General features: G+C 40.5%; 1 protein-coding gene across 1 annotated transcript in view; it reads left to right on the top strand.

The window, feature by feature from the left end:
• Positions 1-25,000, top strand: part of pard3bb (par-3 family cell polarity regulator beta b) — a 617,911-nt gene that overhangs the window by 272,627 nt on the left and 320,284 nt on the right. The window contains exons 5-6 of the mRNA XM_084314067.1: positions 5,073-5,140; positions 19,563-19,646. Of these exons, the coding sequence (XP_084170193.1) occupies positions 5,073-5,140; positions 19,563-19,646 (152 nt within the window). The remainder of the gene's footprint in view (positions 1-5,072; positions 5,141-19,562; positions 19,647-25,000) is intronic.

The following is a 25,000-nucleotide window of genomic DNA, read 5'->3' as shown; positions in this document are numbered from 1 at the left end:
CTCTTCTCTCCCTCTCTCATCTACTCTTCTCTCATCTCCTCTTCTCTCCTCTCTTCTCTCCTCTCCTCCTCTCATCTCCTCTCGCATCACCCTCCTATCTTCTCTTATCGTCTACCATTACTATTGTTACTACTAATGATAATAGTACACCTTCTCTATGTAGCAGTTTTTCTAAAAATAATAAAGAGTCTAGAACTGATCCTATATCATCAACAATCTTATAGCTAGTCTATAAAAAAAACAAAAAAAAATATGTCTGCAATATTAAAATAGAGACCCCTCTCTCTTGCTCTCTGTCTGACAGGTGGTGTTAGGGTCATATGTCACTAGAGGGGCAGGGTCAAAAGGTCATGTTAGTAGTCCATTAGTGCCTGGTGGTTCCACAAACCCGTTGGGACCTTAGGCAAACACATGCCACACACACACACACACACACACACCATACACACACACACACACACACACACACACACACACACACACACACACACACACACACACACACACACACACACACACACAACACACACACACACACACACACACACACACACACACACACATATGTATGCACTCAGACAGGTTGTCTCATGTTGGGTATTATGTTATCCATCTCTCCTGCCCCTCTCCCTCTAGACCTCACCTCTACATGTCATACCAGACCCCTCACACACACACACACACACACACACACACACACACACACACACACACACACACACACACACACACACACACACACACACACACACACACACGCAGACGCACACACACACACACACACACACACACACACCACGCAGACGCACACACTCTCTCTCTATCTCCCTCTCTCTCTCTCTCTCGCTATATCTATCTCACTCTCTCTTTTTCTCTCTCTCTATATCTCTCTCTCTATCTCTCTCTCTCTCTCTCTATCTCTCTCTCTCTCTATATCTCTCTCTCTCTCAACTGTTTCTGCTAAATAAACATTAAGTCAGCCTTATTAACTCCAATATAGTCCAATTTAAGAAGCCTCAGCTAATCACACATAAACTATCTGGATGGATAGATAGCACTCTTGGTAAGAGGAAAACATTATTATTGGGTGGACTGGCCCTTTAAAACCACTTTTGACTGAATGACTTGTGGAACCCCTCACAGTGAGCTGTGGTGTTCCACAAGGAAGCATACTAGGACCGCTACTATTCCTAATTTATGCAAATGACATGTCGTCAGCTTGTGACTGCAACTTGTTCCCTGTTTGCGGACGACTCAGCCCTGCTGGGTCTCTGACAAGAACAAGTTACAGGTTGAAAAAAGCCCTCAGCTCGGAACTAGGCAAAATCTGCATATGGCTCGCCGACAACAAACTATCATTACACATGGGCAAAACAGAGTCCATTCTCTCTCGGTTCAAATAACAAACTCAGCAAGACTGACGGCTTCTCGGTTACAGTGGGTGACAATATTGTCACAAGGAAAGATGAAATTACCTACCTGGGTTCCATCCTAGAGGCTAATCTTTCCTGTGACAAAATGGCATCCAATGTAATAAAAAAAGTCAACCAACGAACGCGATTCTTGTACCGGATCTCCTCTCTGGTAAACAAGAATACCCTGAAGACTCTAGCAGGAGCACTCATTCAAGGGTACTACGACTATGCTTGCACCTCATGGTACCAAAAGCACCTCAAAGGCACTAAAAAACAAATTACAAACATCTCAAAACAAGCTAGTCAGGACTACTACTTGACCTGAACCCACCTCACCCCGGCCCACTTTGACAACCTAGGATGGCTTAGAGTAGACGACAGAGTACAGCAACTTGCAATGGGCCTGGTCTACAAGATACACTACGCGACCAAGGTACCCATGTACATGTCAAAATACTTCCCAAAGGTCAGTGAATACCACGATCACAACACCAGAGGGAGCTCCACAAATCATGTAAAACCCAGATTCGGCTCAAACAAGGGACTAAACACGTTTCGCAATTATGCCACATCAATGTGGAACGCCCTGCCTAAAGCTGTAAAGGAATGTGAATCACTACCCACCTTCAAAAACACTCTCAAAAAACACCTACGTGAGACTGCAATTCGAAACTGGCCCCCTACAAATGTCCTAACCTAGTTGTACAGTAAATGACCAAGTAAGGCTTTGTCAACATTCCAATGTACAGTGTAAAATGTGTATGTGTCCCCCTACCCAACCCCCCCCCCCCCCCCCCCCCCCCCCCCCCCCCCCCCCCCACCTCCAATGTACAGCCCTCACCCAACCCACCCAACCCCACCCCACCAACCTCCTCCAATGTACAGTTTCTACGTCAAATGTATATACACTCCTTTTCTGGACACTTTTGTATCACAAACAGTACTGTATTTGCAAATCTGATATGTCATAAATGTATAGATGTAGCAGTACTGGCTATCTGTATGTCATGTATGTCATATATGTTATGATGAATTGAAAATGGGGGACCCTGGTGGAAACAAGACGAAAGTCTTTCTCTGGTCTGCATCCCCTTAACAATTGTATGTATTGAGATGTACTGTACTGTACCCATTCTGCAATCTGTTAATAAACTTTTCAATCAATTCAATCAATCAATCAAACAGCACATGTTGTGACGCCATGCGAGGAAGAGCTGCAGCCACAGACCACATTCTAAAGCAACAGAACCATCAACATGGCCACCTGCAGCTCCTGATCAGTTGTACTGTTTATTTATATTATTTATATTATGATTTAATTATTAATCTGTTTATTCACTATTTATTTTTAAATTAATATAGAATTAAACATAATACTAATAATAGATTTAATTCATATAGCACACTTTAAACTCAGTGAGCTCTCATGGTGCTTCACAGCAGAAGGAAAATAAAATAAAAAATAAAATGTTTAAAACATGAAAACATTCAAATTAATAAAATAAAAACATAATAATAAAAAGGTTTAAAACATAAAAACGTTTCAAATGAATCAAATCAAATAAAATAAAAAACATAAAACATAGGAGCAGATTAAAAAAACTAGGCCCTAGTGGAAGGCAGAGTAAAACAAATGGGTTTTAAGGCTGCATGGCCTTGAAGGCAGCACGGGAGTCTGAGGCCTTGATGGACCCTGGCAGCTGATTCAACAGGCGCGGCCCCAGTGTGGAAAAAGCACGGTGCCCCATGGTTGACAGCCTAGTGCGTGGGATGGCGAGGAGGTTTTGGCTGCCAGACCTGAGTGACCTGTATGCAGGTGGAGGGGAGAGGAGGTCCTGGAGTTGGGCCGGAGTGGTTTATGTCCTTATAGACCAGCAGGATAACCTTGAAGCTGATCCGCTGGTTAATTGGCAGCCAGTGAAGGGAATGGAGGACTGGGGTGATGTGTTGTGTTTTCCGGGTTTTGGTGAGGACACGGCACTGTTCTGGACGTAATGTAACCTCTGAATTAGGGCTGGGCAATTAATCGAAAACAGATTGCGACCTCGATTCATAGACCTATGCAATCTAATTTCTAAATGATGATATATATATATATTTTTTTTTTTTAACTTTTTACTTAACTTTTAAATGATGGCGATTCTGACTTGAGTTATTTTGTATGTTACAAGATACTTTTAAGTCAATCACTTTCATATATGTTATATTTAAGTTTAAGTCAAGCACTTTCATATATGCATATATGTTATGTTGTCTGTTTAAGAAAGAGTGCAATAAATGATTTTATTGAAAAAATAAGAATCGTGTGAGAGAATCGTGATCTCAATTCTTAGAGAGACAAATCGTGATTCACATTTTAGCAAGAATCGCCCAGCCCTACTCTGGATGCTTTTGGAGGGAAGGCCTGCCAGCAGAGAGTTACAGTAGTCGATGCGGGAACTGACAAATGCATGGAACAGTTTTTCGGCGTCAGACTGGAAGAGTGAGGGTCTGGGTTTGGAGATGTTCCTCAGGTTCGACAGACTGTTTTTGTGTGCATCGAAGGACAGTGATGAGTCCAACTTTACACCCAGGCTGGTGACAAGTGAGGAGAGGGGGATGGAGTGATTGTCAATGGTGATATGGGTAGGGTTGGGCATCGTTTGGATTTGAACGATTCCGGTTCCGATTCCGATTCTCCATATCGATTCCTGTTCTAAACGATTCTCGATTCCGATTCTTTGAGGTGCAGGTCAAAACAGGTCACAGCTTATTTCGAAGGAGATTTTTTTTTTTTTTTTTTTCAAAAAGAAAATCATACTATTCACATTTTCAGTTGACTTGATACAGTTTAATTTGGTTGCTGTACTGTAACTAGGGTATTAATAAAAAAATAAAAAAAAAAAAGTTAAAAAAAAAATCGAAATTTAGAATCGAAATTCAAATATGTTACTTCCGGTTCCAGAACCGGAAGTTAGGAACCGGTTCCTATTAGAACCGGTTTTCGGTGCCCAACCCTAGATATGGGTGATACCGGCTTGCTTGGTTTGATGGGGGGTGCCGATGAGGATGGCTCACCGCCCTCCTCACCCAATATTCCCCACCCGATCTCAGGACACCCACCTCCCCCACATCCCCCTAATAAATCACAATTCACAAATTGTACTACAGTACGAACAAACTGAGCAAAAAACAAATAATACAAAAACAAAAAAGGAGGGGTAGCTGTAGCTCAGGCCCACATCGCTCCTCATCATGTATCGAGGACTGTACCTGGGTCTCCTGTTTTCTCAAACATGTCTAGTGGTGTTGTTTATAGACGGTTTAACTGGAATTGTGTTGCTATGGGAATAGAATGGACCCAAGTGTATTTCCTGTGAGTTATTGATATTAGCAAAGACTGACAGGAAGTAAACCTGGGTCCATTTAGTTTCTGTTGTCAAGGTGAAATGGTATAAAGGATGTGTATTGAACCTGTTGTCAAGGTGAAGCAGTATAAAGGTTTAAATGATGTGTGTTGAACCCGACGATACGATCGGTACCACACTACTGGGGTTAGGATTCAATATGTGCAGATGATATCAACACTGCAATATATTGTGATTTCATCATGTGATGTGAATATGTGGGTACATTTTAATAAACATGTATGGTTGTTGTTATGTCTTGTCAATACAGGCAGCCTGTCCTCTAACTGAGAAGACAGCAGGGATGGACAGACCTGCTAAACACACTTTGACTGACAGGTGAGACTATCTATCTATCTATCTATCTATCTATCTATCTATCTATCTATCTATCTATCTATCTATCTATCTATCTATCTATCTATCTATCTATCTATCTATCTATCTATCTATCTATCTATCTATCTATCTATCTATCTATCTATCTATCTATCTATCTATCTATCTATCTATCTATCTATCTATCTATCTATCTATCTATCTATCTATCTATCTATCTATCTATCTATCTATCTATCTATCTATCTATCTATCTATCTATCTATCTATCTATCTACTATCTATCTATCTATCTATCTATCTATCTATCTATCTATCTATCTATCTATCTATCTATCTATCTATCTATCTATCTATCTATCTATCTATCTATCTATCTATGTCCGTCCGTCCGTCCGTCCGTCCGTCCATGAATACCTATTATTATTACATGTTGTCATACATGTGTATTATAGTGCTTGTAGAGATGATAATAATCTCTCTGACGTGAAGGAGAACTTTTTTTTACTGTTTTTGCTTCAACATTTTAATGTTTGTTTGTGTGCGTGTGTGATAGAGACTGTGTGTGTGTGTCTGCCCTAGTTTCCCTTCATTAGGGCTATATTCTGAACAGATCAAGGCGTTAGCATACATACGCTAAGTCATTAGCTCACTACAAAAGACTGTTGAAAACAGGGTCATGGTCCCAATCCCCTCACCACACACACACACACACACACACACACACACACACACACACACACACACACACACACACACACACACACACACACACACAATCTCTCACACACACATAGACGTTCATATACTGTATGCAGTATTTATACAGTATAATCACACACACACACACATACACACACACACACACACGCACGCACGCACGCACGCACACACACACACACACACACACACACACACACACACACACACACACACACACACACCCACACACACACACACACACACACACACACACACACACACACACACACACACACACACACACACACACACACACACACACACACACACACACACATTCTCTTCCACACACATTGGCTCGTAGTCCCAGCTGTGAGTAATGTATAGTGATGTAATGGTTTCTGTGGTCGCTGGGTAAACCATCCTTGAAATTGCAAAAAGGTCTGAAGCGAGAGTTGGTAATATTAGAATAGTATGTCATAACTTACTGTAAATGAAGAGGTGTGTGTGTGTGAATGTGTGAATGTGTTTTTATGTGCTTGCATGCTACTATGGTTTTCCCCCATTTGCACACACACACACACACACACACATACACACACACACACACACACACACACACACACACACACACACACACACACGTTTCAGAAAGAGTAATAATCGTGTTGGTCATTTTATTTTAAATAAGCGTGTGCCTGCTGTGCTGTGTATCTATACACATGTGTGTGTACAATGCATGCATGCATGTGTGTGTGTGTGTGTGTGTGTGTGTGTGTGTGTGTGTGTGTGTGTGTGTGTGTGTGTGTGTGTGTGTGTGTGTGTGTGTGTGTGTGTGTGTGTGTGTGTGTGTGTGTGTGTGTGTGTGTGTGTGTGTGTGTGTGTTTATATTTATGTGTGTGCGGAAATGTAAAAGTGTGTGTCTGTGTGTGTGTTTGTGTGAATGTGAAACTATGTCTATAGAAGCCAGTAGGCCGGGTGGTTAATAGCTGGTCATAATTTAACCACATTCCTCTCACCAGAAAACTCATTACCTTTGAATCTAAATGTCCTCTTTTATACCAAGAAATGTCTTCTTGGTGAATTGGTTATTGAAATAGCTGAGCCAGCAGTGAGCACATGGCTTCCTGTAGATGTGTTAGTGAATATATTATTATTTACTGTATATGTGGAGCGTTAGTGAATATATTATTATTTAAAGTCCAACTGAAATTGAAAGGCCTTTATTTTGTGTCTCCTCACAGACACTGTGTTGTCTCTTTATTTGGTTTTTCAAAGGAATCACTTTGCATTTTTTCCCCTTTCTTATCTTCTTGCTGTTCTAGTGCAGATTTGCTATTTGCTTTGTCTGCACAATTATATTTTGCTTACGCAATCATACCAGTCAATCATAACGTTTTAGCCAATGGTCATTAGTGTCTCTTCTCGGTGTGGGAGGGGATTAACATCATGCTACAGAGAGCAGTAGAATGTAGTTTATCCACTAATGTAGTTAACCGAAACAAGATAGGGTTATATCTGCTGGTTTATTAACTAATATAGTTAACCCAAACAAGAGAGGGTTATATCTGCTGGTTTATTAACTAATATAGTTAACCCAAACAAGAGAGGGTTATATCTGCTGGTTTATTAACTAATATAGTTAACCCAAACAAGAGAGGGTTATATCTGCTGGTTTATTAACTAATATAGTTAACCCAAACAAGAGAGGGTTATATCGGCTGGTTTATTAACTAATATAATTCAAGAGAGGGTTATATCTGCTGGTTTATTAACTAATATAGTTAACCCAAACAAGAGAGGATTATATCTGCTGGTTTATTAACTAATATAATTCAAGAAAGGGTTATATCTGCTGGTTTATTAACTAATATAGTTAACCCAAACAAGAAAGGGTTATATCTGCTGGTTTATTAACTAATATACTTAACCCAAACAAGAGAGGGTTATATCTGCTGGTTTATTAACTAATATAATTCAAGAAAGGGTTATATCTGCTGGTTTATTAACTAATATAGTTAACCCAAACAAGAGATGGTTATATCTGCTGGTTTATTAACTAATATAATTCAAGAGAGGGTTATATCTGCGGGTTTATTAACTAATATAGTTAACCCAAACAAGAGAGGGTTATATCTGCTGGTTTATTAACTAATATAATTCAAGAGAGGGTTATATCTGCTGGTTTATTAACTAATATAATTCAAGAGAGGGTTATATCTGCTGGTTTATTAACTAATATAATTCAAGAGAGGGTTATATCTGCTGGTTTATTAACTAATATACTTAACCCAAACAAGAGATGGTTATATCTGCTGGTTTATTAATTAATATAATTCAAGATAGGGTTATATCTGCTGGTTTATTAACTAATATAGTTAACCCAAACAAGAGATGGTTATATCTGCTGGTTTATTAACTAATATAATTCAAGAGAGGGTTATATCTGCTGGTTTATTAACTAATATAGTTAACCCAAACAAGAGAGGGTTATATCTGCTGGTTTATTAACTAATATAATTCAAGAGATGGTTATATCTGCTGGTTTATTAACTAATATAGTTAACCCAAACAAGAGATGATTATATCTGCTGGTTTATTAACTAATATAATTAACCCAAACAAGAGAGGGTTATATCTGCTGGTTTATCAACTAATTTAATTAACCCAAACAAGAGAGGATTATATCTGCTGGTTTATCAACTAATTTAATTAACCCAAACAAGAGAGGATTATATATGCTGGTTTATTAACTAATAATATAGTTAACCCAAACAGGAGATGATTATATCTGCTGGTGTATTAACTAGTGGTGGGACTTGATAACCAAATGTAATCGAATTAATTCAAGGCTTTATAGTTAATTAATAGAAATTAATCACATTTTAAACGCATATCAATATTTGATGCAAAAAGCTAAATTCTTCAATTCAAATGGATTTTGGTATACGAGTGAATCAATGAATATACATTATACATATGTTTAACACAATCTGCGCCGGAAACGAGTTAACTCGTTACTGCCCGCCATGCGTTCAGCGCCAGAAACGAGTTTACTTTTTACGTTTACGTTTTTGGGATCGTTATTTAGTTTATTCGCTATATCTATTCATAATTCATAGCTGCAGCCTCTGGTATAGCCTTCAGACCCTGTCTGAGCTGGCAGATGGTCAACACCGCCCTCTACTGCCAGGCAGAGCTATTGCATCTCATTGAAAATGGGCTGGTGTGTTTTAGCAGCCGATCTGAGCCGGGCGAGCCGAGCCAGTTCTATACAACGATGGCATCGAACAGTAACTCCGCCCGCCCGTCATTATGAAACGGTCGGTAGTGTGGTACAGACCTCCACGAGCATTATTTGGAATTGCGATCAGATATTTGGATTATCTCTTTTGCATTACATCAGATACAAAGTAAGAACATTATATATATAAATCTGATCATTGATCTGACATTTATTTCTACCACGATCACAGCTATCTGTGTGGACCGTGTATGGCTGTTTACCGTTGGCTGTTTACCGCGAGCACCCCGCTACGACGGTCATTTCATGTATGCGCGAAGAGACATAATAATGATAATCTAGCGTTGATTTCAGGATGGTTAGATAATCAGCCGAACGTGATGACTGGATTACAGTCAAATGCCTTTTTCTCGTCTTTTTCCTGGAATGACTGAAAAGCACCCAAACCATACTCTATTCAAAACGATATAAAACGGAAATGTACGGATGAAAAAACAATCTGTTTCGGGCATGTTGACTGGAAGCAACTCACTGAGACTCGACAGCGTTATTAGACCCATATATATAATATAAAATATATTTTAAGCACTCGCAAATGTCGCAGTCTAAAACTATATCCATTGAATAGACCTGGCGATGAAGGGGGATCAGCGCCCCCTGCTGCTGGCGGTCAATGTGTTAAGCAGCAACATGTTGTTTATTAGCTACTACACATACCAACAGTCAGATCAATGCCATTTTAACAAAGTGCAGCACTTTTAGGAATTATATATATACCGGTATATAGCGCAAAACCTTTTCTCTTTTGAAAGGTAACATTCCGAAATTTCTTACAGAATAAAGAGAATCACTTTGATTGTTAATGAAATATAGTAACATAGGTTTGAACACACTGAAGTAAAAGTTTTGTGTACTCACATTTTAGTTTAGTGGTTGCAGCTGAGCGGTAGGAGCTGGACAACATAACAGTTCCATAGCCTGAAGTCTTATAGTCATACAGGTCCAAAGTTTATAAAAATCCCACAAAATTGTTTTATTTCAAAAAGGTTTTTGTAATGTGTGTACTGCAATAATTCAGCGTGATTATCCACAATGGCCGTCAACTGCCTTTATTTCGCCTCTCGAGTCAAAACAAAGGACTTCCTCGTCAGAACGGTTTGTCAAATGGCGCTTGCCGGATGTTTCGTCTTCTAACTCGAGACCCCAAGCATGCAATAAGATGAGTTGGGTGACGATCGAAAGGTGGCAAATTAAACTTTCCAAACGTAGCCCGGAGCCGACAGACGAGAGCAAAGTGCCGTGAAGTGCGATAAAATGTGTAATTATTTTTTACGTTACATTTTTTCTGTCGTTTTTTCAAATGTATCCAACAGTAAACATCCTAACCATGTCACAACAGCAGTCATAGTGTATATTTTCAGCAATACGTTTGTTTACCAATAGGTTAAAGTGTTATTAATGAAATATGAGTTTAGGAATTGCATTCAATAGATTGCGGATTTCGACCGGAAATAAATCCGAGCGGCCATTTTGATGTAGTCATTATGATGAAGGAAAGACAGGGCTTTCAATGAGCGTAGACATTTCGAAAAACTACATCTCCTAGGGTTCTCCACCTTTTTGGTATGAAAAGACTTCCTGATTATTATTTTTTATTTCTCTTATTTCTCGGGATTATATACCAAATACCATAAAACTGAATGTTATTGGCATAGTTTGGAGCGCAGTTAGTGCGTCTCCTTTCTGTGAACATTTAGCAACAATCTGCATTACAAACGGATTCAAAAATTAAAAGCTGACTGTATTTACAGTAGATTTCATTCTCGGTTCTTCATGCACACCTGGTGATACTAAATCCAAATTGAACTCTGTCATTGGAACGAGTAGATTTGGCCCGATCCATAGATGTGCTTCAAATTCTATAATAATATTTTAAATTGCATGGGTCCGGATGGCAGAATTCAGTACTCTACAAAACCTTCTGTTTAATCATCTTCCCTTTATAAATGTCCTTAGATGTTTTGTACACGTGATCTCAAGAAGGTACTGAACATATGTCTGGTAATTTTTTGCATGGTGTTATTCACTGTCAAAGATGCAAAGTAAAATCATAATTCATATTCTCCTTTGTTTCATTACAATTTAAGCACGCCTATTAATAGACACAATATTTCTGACACTGGGAATTAGGGGTGTAACGATGCAACCTCACAACGATTCGATTCGATTACGATTATTCAGGCCACGATTCAATGCATCATGACATCTCTTCATTTGACCACGATTCGATTCGATACATTTTTGATTACTTTTCGATTAATTTTCTATTAGTTAATTCCCCAAAATATTTTGAATACACAAATGTGGCTGGGGGAACTGATTCACTCAGCATGAATAGACTATAGGTCAATAAAATCAATACACAAATCTTTTTTTCCCGATTATAATCGATTCTAACACATTATAATCGATGCATTTCGATTAATCAATGCATCGTTACACCCCTACTGGGAATACATTCACTGATGTCCATAGATGTCCCTAGATACCAATAACATGCAAATGGACCTTGTAGAAGTGGAACAATCTTCCATTTCCTTAGGTATGTTCGATTGGCACCCTACCTGACCTATTAGGTGCTTCCAATCTCGGGTTACAAGGCCGAACAACCAACAAGCGTCAATTTCTGAAAAGTCACCAAGTCCGATTTCGGTTTCTGTGTGTGTGTGTGTTGTATGTGTGTTGTCTGTGTGTGTGTACATGCCTGTGTGTGCATGCATGTGAGGTGCATGTACATGCAGGTGGAATTAGAGAACACCTGCTCCACTGATCTCTCTTCTTCTCCCCTCCATCGCTCCCTATCAACTCCCTTTTTTATCATACTTTCTTTCTGTTTAATAATAATAATAATAATAATAATAATAATAATAATAATAATAATAATAATAATAATAATAATAATAATAATAATAATAATAATAATAATAATAATGGATTGGATTTATATAGCGCTCTTCATGACACCCCAGAGACCCCAGAGCACTTACAGAGTCCATTATTCGTTCATACACAGTCATACCGGTGGTGGTAAGCTACAATTGCAGCCAGAGCTGCCCTGAGGCAGACTCACGGAAGCGTGGCGAATAATCATCGCCTACGGCCCCTCCGACCACCACCAACATTCATTCACATGCATACACATTCATACGAGGCAAGTAGGTTAAGTGTCTTGCCCAAGGACACAACGGCAGTGGGATGGACATGGGCTTGAGCGGGATTTGAAACACCAACCCTTCGATCATTGGACGACCCGCTCTACCCCTGAGCCACGCCGCCCCACAAATGTCATGCTCTCCCTCCCCCTCTATCTCCTTATTATACCCCCCTCTCTCTGGTTGTGTATGCAGTTCTCTCTCTCCCTCCTTCTCCATCTCTATCTCTTTATTCCCCCCTATCTTTATATCTCTCTTTTTATCTCTATACCTCTCTCCATATCTCTATATCTATTTATCTCTCTTTCTCCCCCTATCTCTCTATATCTTTCTCGCTCCCTCTCCCTATCTCTCTATCTGTCTTTCTTGTTTTTCCATTGACACAGCATGTCCAACATCTAACATAGTTCCACAAATGGATCTGAAGTGGCTTGTGTGTGTGTGTGTGTGTGTGTGTGTGTGTGTGTGTGTGTGTGTGTGTGTGTGTGTGTGTGTGTGTGTGTGTGTGTGTGTGTGTGTGTGTGTGTGTGTGTGTGTGTGTGTGTGTGTGTGTGTGTGTGTGTGTGTGTGTGTGTGTGTGTGTGTGTGTGTGTGTGTGTGTGTGTGTGTGTGTGTGTGTGTGTGTGTGTGTGTGGTAGCAGGCAATGGTAGATCAGAGGATAGCAGGATGTTATTATTCTATCCTCTCATTAATTAGCCTTGTCTAATTAATTCATCACATCCCCTCTTCTCTCTGCTCCTTCCTCTTCCTCCTCATTCTCCTCTTCAATCTCCTCACTCACTCACTCACTCACTCACTCACTCACTCACTCACTCACTCACTCAATATTGTTCATTTGTTTCATCAATATTGAACTCTTATTTTATTTATTTCTGTCAACTGCTAATCATCTCCTTTCCTCTTATTGTCCTTCTCTCTCCCCTCCATCACTATCTCTACATCCACCCCCTCCCTCTCTCTCATCTCTCCCTCTCCCCAGCCATCCCTCTATCCGCTCTCCCCCTCTCATCCTTATCTCTCGTCATCATCGCGTTATGTCTCTGTCTATGTCTCTATATCTGTTGTTTTCACACACTCACGTACACATTGTTTCTGAAAAAGTGTGAGATAGATAGAAATACATACTGATAGAGAGAGAGAGAGAGGTCAGGGGAGGATAAATGTTGTCTACTGGCTGATAAACCATTACACACACAGGGAATCGGAAGTGGTGGGACATCCCATGGCAGACACTGGTATGATCCCTACTTCAGAGATGAAGAGAATATCAAACAGAATAGTATACATTTGAGTAAAATACACACACACACACACATTATTAGTCGCTGGGAGCCTTTGTGTTCACTCTCTGGTTAGTCGCTGGTAGCCTTTGTGTTCTATATCTCTGGTTAGTCGCTGGTAGCCTTTGTGTTTACTAGGGATGCACAGAATATTCGGCCGCCGATAATTATCGGCCGACAATGGTCAAAAAGGCTCTTTCGGCTTTCGGCCGAAAGGGTTTTAGCACCGAAAATATATCACAGAATGTCAAAGAACAGGGTTACGTAACGTTCATAACCTAAAGTGTTGTTGTGATGACGTAATCAAAACGCGCAACGTGTACCGTGAGCTGTTTGGCAGCTCTTCCTGCATTCTGCAGCCTGTGATAACTAACTCCTCTTGGGAGTTGCGCTGTTTCTATAAACTCTGCGAGCAACGCATCCAATAAATGCGTCTTTAACATGCTTTATATCCTCGCCATTACTATTATGCCCGTCGCGGTTAAACGTTAGCGTTAAAGGACGACTCCACTTTTTTTGGAAATTAGCTTATTTAACATCTTCCCTGGAGTTAGACAAGAAGATGCATACCTTTTTTGTCTCTGTGCGTGCATTTTAGCTTTGGGAATAGACGCTCCGTTAGCATAGCTTAGCTTCATCACTGGAAGTGGGGGAGGACAGTAGCCTTACAGTGCCTTACAGTGTATTGCAAGGTCTGACATTGACCAAACTTGATATGCATGACCTTGGTGGGCTCTAGGTCAACTCCTGAAAAGGGGGTCAATGTCAGACTTTGCAATCAAAGTTAGGGGGCTAATAACCCTTGCCATAATTTCAGTGCGCCCCCTAACTTTTGATTGCAAGGTCTGACATTGACCCCCTTTTCAGGAGTTGACCTAGAGCCCACCAAGGTCATGCATATCAAGTTTGGTCAATGTCAGACCTTGCAATACACTGTAAGGCACTGTAAGGCTACTGTCCTCCCCCACTTCCAGTGATGGAGCTAAGCTATGCTAACGGAGCGTCTATTCCCAAAGCTAAAATGCACGCACAGAGACAAAAAAGGTATGCATCTTCTTGTCTAACTCCAGGGAATATGTTAAATAAGCTAATTTCCAAAAAAAGTGGAGTCGTCCTTTAAGCTAGCTAACACTTCCATTCATCTTTGACCAGTCTCTCGTAAGCTACGTCATCCCCCGCTAAGAGTCATGGGAGATGTAGTAAATACAACAGTCCTGTGTGTGTGTCTTTATGCAGATTGTTATGCAGTTTTTTTTTTAAACTTTATTTTTATTTTTAATTTTTTTTAGCATTTATCGCTTTTCTGGTCAAGCATGACCGACAGAAACAGGTTGAAATGGGATGTAGAGCAGGGGAAGACATTCTGAGAAATGACGGCGGGTCCGGGAATCGAACTCGTGTCCCCCAGATCCGTGACGAGCACAGTTTTCCCAGACGCAGAAATAGCGCCGAGATATGCGGTGAGCTACGGGAGCTCCCCCGTTATGCAGTTTTAAAGCACCTTGGCTTTGTTCTGAATGCACTTTGTTGTAGTTATCCTACAGAGAAAAGAAAATGCACTTGACTTTAATGCACATTTTGTTGTATGCAAAGAGAAAATGTTTAAATTGTACAATCTTTCAGCAGTCAGTCTGGAATTAATGTATGCATTCAAAAGTGCTGAATAAATGTTTTATGGGCCCATAATAGTGATTATTAATATGATTTAAGTTAAGTTTTGCCATAATCATGTCTTTTGCCATAATCAGGTAGCTAAAAAAAAGAAATACATTATATATTTATATTAATCATTTTCGGCCTTTCGGCATTCGGTTTTCGGCCAACTATTTCCTATTTTCGGTATCGGTTTCGGCCAAGAATTTCCCATTCGGTGCATCCCTAGTGTTTACTCTCTCTGGTTAGTCGCTGGTTGCCTTTGTGTTCTATATCTCTGGTTAGTCGCTGGTAGCCTTTGTGTTTACTCTCTGGTTAGTCGCTGGTGGCCTTTGTGTTTACTCTCTGGTTAGTCGCTGGTTGCCTTTGTGTTTATTCTCTGGTTAGTCACTGGTAGCCTTTGTGTTCACTCTCTGGTTAGTCGCTGGTAGCCTTTGTGTTTACTCTCTGGTTAGTCACTGGTGGCCTTTGTGTTCACTCTCTGGTTAGTCACTGGTTGCCTTTGTGTTCTATATCTCTGGTTAGTTACTGGTAGCCTTTGTGTTTACTCTCTGGTTAGTCACTGGTAGCCTTTGTGTTTACTCTCTCTGGTTAGTCGCTGGTAGCATTTGTGTTTTCTCTCTGGTTAGTCGCTGGTAGCCTTTGTGTTTACTCTCTGGTTAGTCGCTGGTAGCCTTTGTGTTTACTCTCTGGTTAGTCGCTGGTAGCCTTTGTGTTTACTCTCTGGTTAGTCGCTGGTAGCCTTTGTGTTTACTCTGGTTAGTCGCTGGTAGCCTTTGTGTTTACTCTCTGGTTAGTCGCTGGTAGCCTTTGTGTTCACTCTCTGGTTAGTCACTGGTAGCCTTTGTGTTTACTCTCTGGTTAGTCGCTGGTAGCCTTTGTGTTCACTCTCTGGTTAGTCACTGGTAGCCTTTGTGTTTACTCTCTGGTTAGTCGCCGGTAGCCTTTGTGTTTACTCTCTGGTTAGTCACTGGTAGTCTTCATGGAGTTGGCTCCACTTCCTCAGCTCCTCTGTTTACACGGTTCACATCAAGGGGCTATATCAGTGGCTGTCATGGCGTTCCACATGTCTGATCATATCTGGGGATTATACATGCTGTCATGTGTTAGTACATATGTATTTCCCATGTGTATTTTACATGTACATGTATGATCTGTGTATGTGTGTGTGTGTGTGTGTGTGTGTGTGTGTGTGTGTGTGTGTGTGTGTGTGTGTGTGTGTGTGTGTGTGTGTGTGTGTGTGTGTGTGTGTGTGTGTGTGTGTGTGTGTGTGTGTGTGTGTGTGTGTGTGTGTGTTTGCCCATGCTTGTCCATGCATGTATTTTGTAAGTGACTGTGTGTCCCTTGTGTGTTCAGATCATACATGCTCTTCAGTTCATACATGTGTGTTTGTGTGACTGGTAACGTCCAATGAGCTTCAACACACACGCACACACACACACACACAATCGAATGGCTTCACTTCACATGTGCATCTTGTGTGTGTGCTGTGTGTGTGTGTGTGTGTGTGTGTGTGTGTGTGTGTGTGTGTGTGTGTGTGTGTGTGTGTGTGTGTGTGTGTGTGTGTGTGTGACGTGTGTGTGTGTGTGTGTCTGTGCGTGTGTGTGTGTCTGTGTGTGTGGGTGGGTGGGTGTGTGTGTGTGCACGTGTGTGTTCTCTAGATAACATGGTATTGTGTCTGTTAATGGTTGGGTGATCTCGTCAAGCATCCTTTGGATCACTGACAATGTACAGACACTCTGGAGACAGAGGAAGATGAGAGAGACACATTGGTTTTATTGCCATCAAATACAATGTAATTTAGGCTTCATATTAATTCTGTACTATCTCTCTATATCTCTGTCTCTCTCTCTCTTTCTCTTTTTCTATCAGTGTGTCCCTCTATTTATCTCTTTCTCGCTCTATCAGTGTCTCTCTCTTTATCTCTCTATATTTATAAACACTAGAGTATTATATATGACTATTGAAAATATATATTATTATCTCTTCATCACTATCTTCCCTATCCTCCCTTTCAACTAGACTGTTCTGTCATCACACCTTCTTCTCTTTCAACTGGCCTTACTTCTCTCATATCCTCATTATCTTCTCTCTGTCTCTCATCTCTCTCTCTCTCTCTCTGTCTCTCTCTCTCTCTCTGTCGCTGTCTCTCCTCTCACTCTCTGTCTCTCATCTATCTTTATGTGTGTCTCTCTCTATGTCTCCTCTCTCTATCTCTGTATCTCCTCTGTATCTCTGTGTCTCTCTCTCTGTCTCTGTCTCTGTGTCTCTCTCTCTGTCTCTCATCTCTCTCTAACTATCTCTCTAACTCTCTCTCTCTCTCTATATATATATATATCTCTCTCTCTCTCTCTCTCTCTCTGTGTCTCTCCTCTTTATGTCTCTCATCTCTCTTTCTGTGTGTTTGATTGATTGAATTGATTGAAAAGTTTATTAACAGCTTGCAGAATGGGTACAGTACAGTACAGCTCAATACATACAATTGTTAAGGGGATGCAGACCAGATAAATACTTTCGTCTTGTTTACATCAGGGTCCCCCATTTTCAATTCATCATAACATGACATACACAACATACAGATAAACAGTACTGCTACATCTTGAATGAGTGCTCCTGCCAGAGTCTTCAGGGTATTCTTGTTTACCAGAGAGGAGATCCGGTACAAGAATCGAGTTTGTTGGTTGACTTTTTTTATTACATTGGATGCTATTTTGTCACAGGAAAGATTAGCCTCTAGGATGGAACCCAGGTAGGTAATTTCATCTTTCCTTGTGACAATATTGTCACCCACTGTAACTGAGAAGCCATCGGTCTTGCTGAGTTTGTTATTTGAACCGAAGAGAATGGACTCTGTTTTGACCATGTGTAATGATAGTTTGTTGTCGGCGAGCCATATGCAGATTTTGCCTAGTTCCGAGCTGAGGGCTTTTTCAACCTGTAACTTGTTCTTGTCAGAGACCAGCAGGGCTGAGTTGTCCGCAAACAGGAACAAGTTGCAGTGTGTCTCTCTATGTCTCTCATCTCTCTATATCTGTCTCTCCTCTGTCTCTCTGTGTATATGTATTTGTCTCTGTGTGTCTCTCTCGGTCTTTCCTCTCTCTGTGTGTCTCTGTCTCTCTCTCTGTATCTGTGTCTCTTTTGGTATCTCTCACTGCCTCCTCTCTCTCTCCTTCTCTCTCTTTATCTCCCTCTCCCCCTCTCTCTCTCCCCCTCCCTCCCTCTCAGTCTAAGTGTCTGTATATTGTCAGTGATTCAAAGGACGCTTGACTTGACGAGATCACCCAACCATTAACAGACACATGCCAATACGTCTCTCTCTCTCTCTCTCTCTCTCTCTCCCCCACAGTAAACTGCGTCAGTAACAGTCAAGCATGAACAGAGTGGCTCAGTGACATTGAGCTGGTGGTCACATTGTTTCTATGTTGTGTCTCTGACCCTGCTCCTCTGATAACGACATGCTTCCAATCTGAACCTCCAGCTGAGATAAAAGTCTCCACGTACAGCAGGCTCCTTTTGAGACCCAGTCAGTCTGCAGTGAAAGAGCTGCTCTGAACGTACTCATATGGGTTTACCAGGCTGACGTGTTGCACATAGTCGCTGGCCGTTTGGAGAGATTCAATTTGACTTGTAGCCACTAGACACCCGCAGCTTAACAATGGATCAGATCAAGTGGTGATCCCAGGGTCACACCAGGAAACCAAAACCACCATTGCGTTCCTCATTGAAAGGTTCATACAAGCGAGAGCTACTTTCTTTATTTTCAAATGTTTTAAAGCTTAAAGCTCCTGGTGTCTCTGGGAAAGATGTTGTTGTGCGTGAACGCTTGGAAAGTGATCCAGAGCTTGTTGTATTTCAACTAGACATGTAAGCTCACATATCTCAGAAAATGACTAGACATCTACTATCTATATCTCTATTGTTTTATATATCATACGTTAACTGAACATATTCAGTTCACATATTGTGTTTCTTCTTCTGTGTTTGTGTTTTAAATTAACTGAACACATTATATTGTGTTTCTTCTTCTGCTGTTGTGTTTTAAGTTAACTGAACATATTGTATTGTGTTTCTTCTTCTGTGGTTGTGTTTTACGTTAACTGAACACACTATTGTGCTTCTTCTTCTGTGGTTGTGTTTTACGTTGGGTGAACCTATTCGATTGTGTTTCTTCTTCTCTGTATTTTAAGTTAACTGAACAACACTATTGTGTTTTTTCTTCTGTGGTTGTGTTTTAAGTTAACTGAACTTATTCTATTGTGTTTATTCTTCCCTGCTTGTGTTTTAAGTTAACTGAACACACTATTGTGTTTCTTATTCTGTGGTTATGCAGTTTGACCAGGATCGTGGAGATATCTGGGGAGCATGGCCCTCTGGGAATTCACGTGGTTCCGTACTGCTCTTCACTAAGTGGACGGTGAGTTGAAACTATCTCTAACATAGACACACACACGCACACACGCACGCACGCACTCACGCACGCACACACACACACACACACACACACACACACACACACACACACACACACACACACACACACACACACAAGTTACAAGTTACATTCATTTTACATATTCACTGCAACATACATTACATTACATTTCAAGAATCGTTGTTCCAAATTGGCAGAGCTGGAAACGCTTTACTCCTCGTTGTTCTCCTCTTTACAACACAACTACTCGGTTCAATTGGAGACTCAAATTAATGTGTTAAAAAAGGAGATTAACTCCATTTTAAGACAACAATCTGAATTTCAAATACGTAGCACAAGACACCATTATTACTTTCATGGTTCTAAACCAAGTCACCTACCAGCTATGAAGATACGTTCTAACGCAAAATTTGCAGATATCCCTACTATTAAGAACCAACAAGTACTTGTTACAGATCCCGAAAAAAATTACGATACCTTCAAAGAGTTTTACTCCAACTTGTACAAATCAGAAATGGTTTTCGATCAAAATAAACTGGATACATTTCTTAATCAAATTAATCTACCTAAACTCTCAGAGGAAGACACTAAACAGTTAGACACACCTATTACACTAGAGGAACTTAGGGAGGCTATATCTGAAATGCAAATTGGTAAGGCTCCTGGATGGGATGGTATACCTCCAGCACTGTACCTATCATGTTGGGATGTAATTGGACCCATATTACTTGATATGATTTTATACTCGATCAAAGAGGGGAATTTTCATAAGAACGGCAATATTGCACTCATAACTGTCCTCCTTAAAAAAGACAAAGACCCTACCGACTGTGGTAGTTATAGACCCTTAAGCCTCCTCGGAACCGATATTAAGCTGTATGCTAAGGTACTAGCCATCAGACTTCAAAAGCATATGACATATTTAGTTCATCCTGATCAGACTGGATTTATAAAAGGCTGCCTTATCACGGATAATATAAGACGGTTACTTGTTAGACACCAGTAAGGATGCTATTGCACCTATAGCTGTATTATCCTTGGATGCGATGAAAGCCTTTGATATATTGGAATGGTCTTATTTATGGGCAGTATTCGGAAGGATGGGGTTAGGAAACAGATTTATTAATAATATAATATTAAATATAATATAATATTAAAAGTGTTATACAAAGACCCATCGGCCATGATAATAACAGGTAAATTCATCTCCACACTCTTTCCGGTGTAGCGCTCGTCCAGACAGGGTTGCCCTCTTAGTCCCGGACTATTTGCTCTATCTTTAGAGCCTTTAGCACAGTATATAAAACAATCCCAATCCATAGAGCCAATCTCAATTAAGGGCACACAACATCATATTAGTTTATATGCGGACAACGTAATATTGTTCATGCAAAACCCTACCACCTCACTGCCTCATCTTCTCAAGTTGATTGATGATTTTGGCAATCTATTTAGGATAAACTGGCCAAAATCGGCCTTCCTCCCACTTAATGTCTCTGCGAAGGCAACATTCCTTCCAGGAAATATACCAATGGTAGAACATTTTAGATGTCTTGGAGTTGAAATATTCCCTACTATAAGCCAAACGGTGAAGTATAATTATACAAGACTTCTAGAAAGGATCACAAATGACTTTGACAGGTGGTCAAAACTTAAAAACTCAGTACAGGCCCGATATTTATTTGGAATAACAAACCTCCACGAATAAAAAGATCCACTGCACAGAGAAACAAAGCCGATGGAGGTTTAGCATTTCCAGACTTCTACCACTATTTTAAAGCGTACTCTTTAAGACCACTGAGCACCTAGTTTGATCCTCAAGCTGTATCCTGGAGAACATTAGAAGAAAACATAGTGGCACCACATAGATTGCAGGATATAGTATACATCAAATTATCAATTAAGCAATGCGACTTGAAATTTGGCCCTCTTATAACACATGTGATTCGGATATGGCGTGACACACAGAAAAAAATTACTAACCAACACAAATGGCATAGCCATTCTCCCATATTTAATAACAATGCACTCCTTATTGCACAACGACCTATCAGATATCCCAAATGGGAAAATCAAGACATACATACATTGGGAGATATATTCAACAAACAGGGTTTCTGTAGCTATCATGCAATTCAGAACAAATTTAACCTCACCAGCTCCACTTATTATTTCTATATACAGTTATTAACAACTTTGAAGGCTCATGGAGTCCCATTAAAGATACCACTTGAGCACCACAGATATCACAAATTCTTCTATGAAAGGGAGACATCGAGAGGCTTCGTATCTGACTTTTATCATCACTTACTAACGTCTTCGTATGGAATCCTTCCCCTAGACTCAGTTTGGAGGAGGGATATACCAGACTTGAAAGTAGATTTTGATTGGCAAGAAGTCTGGGCAAACGATCGACTAGCATCACGCAACCCGGACCATCAACAGATTAATCTTAATTATATTCATAGGACTTACCTGACACCTATAAGATTGAACCGAATGGGGCTTAAACAAGACTCTCTATGCTCCTTGTGTTTAAGAGGTGATATAGGTACATTTATGCATATGTATTGGGAATGCCCCCCTGTTAAGATATTCTGGGAAGAAGTCACTACGACGCAATTATCAGAATTTTTATTTCTGAACATACCTGTAATGCCTTCTGTATTGTTGTTGAATGATGTTTCGCAGTTAGCAGCCTCTATACAGCTAAAGAGACTAATTTTATCCGGTCTTACAGCTGCTAAAAAGTTGATAGCATCACGATGGATTCAACCGGATAAAATGTGCCGGAAGGTATGGGTTCTTACCTATCTCGATGTGATTTATTTAGAGATATCTACAGCAAGAATTTTAGGTGTCAATGAAGCCAGCATTGCAATCTGGCTAGAAGTGGTGGAGAGAATAAAGGTTAGCATATGAATAGTAATCTCTGGTTAGAAACGAATAATGGATGGTTTATTCAAGGGGGGTCCTGAGGGGGGGGGAAGAAGAACGAGCAAGAGCATATGTATGTACTGTATTGTATAATGGGGATTGGGTATATATCTCGTAACCTACATTTATTGATTCAAATATAGGAATGTATATTACTGTGATTTATTGAGATATTTACTGTTAATGTTTGTCTGTCAAAAAAATAATAAAAAAATGTGTTCAAAAAAAACATTACATTACATTTACATTTAGTCATGTAGCTGATGTGAGACTTACACGTTCTGTGCAACAAAATCAACAAGTCAGCAGTGAGGGTACAACTCCAGCAGCTAAGTGGTATTGTTCATCTAGCAGTGTTGAACTTGAGTGTTACCTTCTGAGTGCATAGTAGCATAAACAAAAATGCCGAAAACGCTGCACGATCCAGAAAATTCTCTCTCTCTCTCTCTCTCTCTCTCTCTCTCTCTCTCTCTCTCTCGCTCTCTCTCTCTCTCTCTCGCTCTCTCTCTCTCTCTCTCTCTCTCTCTCGCTCTTTCTCTCTCTCTCGCTCTCTCTCTCTCTCTCTCTCTCTCTCTCTCTCTCTCTCTCTCTCTCTCTCTCTCTCTCTCTCTCTCTCTTTCTCTCTCTCTCTCTATCTCTATATCTATCTCTCTCTCTCTCTCAAGTAGCCAAATGTTACACTATGAAAACAAACTGGATAGTTGATTTAACTTTATTAGCTGACATATTCTAAACACATGAAGTCTACTATAAGCCATTCTCATTTTCTGTGTGTGTGCGAGCGCCCATCACATCTCTGGTCTTTGGAAACATGAGCCAGCTCTATTTTGTACTTTATTTTAAATTATAATAAAATATTGAATCTTGATTACTATCTTGACTATTATCCTTTATCCTAGTCTAGTTGGTTATAAGATATCACAAGTTTCAAGTTTGCTTTTATTTGTCACGTATAAAGTATAAGTACATTACACTGAAATGCTTGGTTCTGTATGAGCCCCTGATAATGTGCTTCACACAGTAAAAAGGTGAGTGTTTGTTTAAAGTGAGCATGTGGATGTGTGTTCAGTGAGTGTAGATAGATGGGTTTGTTACATAGAGTCATTGAGCATCCTGATGGCCTGGGGATAGAAGCGGGGTCACAAGTCATCAGAATAACAAAACCAGGGCTACTCTCAGACTGGATGGTGTTAAGTGAGGGGGGGGGGGGGGGGGGGGGGGGGTTACATTGCTTTCTGGCTAAAGCAGTCATGATGCATGGCAAGATAAATGGCTCCAGTTTCTTTGAGGGCCTGTAGCTCTGGAATAAGTAGTGTGTTATCAGCATGATTCATAAGACATAGATTGAAAATTATCCACCTGATTTGTACAAGTGATGGCTTATTTTGAAGATATGAACCTGTACTTTCATATAAAAAAATTAAATAATTGAAGCTCCCTCAAAAGGCCTGTGCTGAGTCACATATTAGCAGTGGTATAGGTATAGTACATAGTGATACGGTGCATACTAGTAAAAGACAGTACGACATTTTGATATCGATTGAAGAGGTTTGTTTTTAGTCGACGGTGGATAATTGGGCGGGTCGCAGCTGTCCTGATTGTGGTGGGAAGTTAATTTCACCATTGTGGAGCGAGGACAGAGAATAGCCTACATTGGAGAACATTCCATTGGCTTGTTAGTCACTCCCTGAGCCCCAGTCGCCAAAAACACCCCAGACATGTTCCCCTTCTCAAAGTGAATATTGTCCCTGTGAGGACATTCACACAACAAGCACACAACACATACTGTTAGGTTCCTCTTGTTGTTTTGCAACGGGTGTGTGAGGGTCAGAAGGGGGTTTCCTAAAGAATGGAATGTCTCTCCTCATGACATCTGCCCTCGCCCCATGCCCCCACCCCTCCCACATCCAGAAATGTCACCTATTGTGGCAAGCAGGTTGCGCCTGGAATGTGTGAAATGTTATTTAGTTATAGATGCTACTGTTGCCATTTAGCCAGGGTTTTATCACACATTTAAACAAGCCATTCAGAACAAGGCAAACATTTTTCTTTATGTGATTCTTGGAAACTACCGCCCGACTTTAACCCTTTCACTACCAGTGGTGCGTTATTGAAATCATCTGTGGTTGCACGCACCACGTGCACGCGCGCTCCCGGTGCATGCGCACGCTCCCGCGAATGCGCATTTAATGTCCCCTCGCTTGAGCACAGACTAAAGACAGTGCCTAATTGCCTCTACGAATGGAATGTAACACATGTCTTCACAACAAGTTAGGTGTGAATGTATCTGAGAACGTATTTAACACACCTGACGACCAGCGCTATTGATATGCAAATAGCGAGTACTTAAGAACGCATGCCTGTTCACTACCACACTACCAAATGGGTAAACCCGTTCA

Source organism: Notolepis coatsorum (genome assembly GCF_963971535.1).
Source record: "Notolepis coatsorum genome assembly, chromosome: 5".
NCBI classification, from domain to species: Eukaryota; Metazoa; Chordata; class Actinopteri; order Aulopiformes; family Paralepididae; genus Notolepis; species Notolepis coatsorum.
This window is presented reverse-complemented; position numbering and strand designations above follow the sequence as displayed.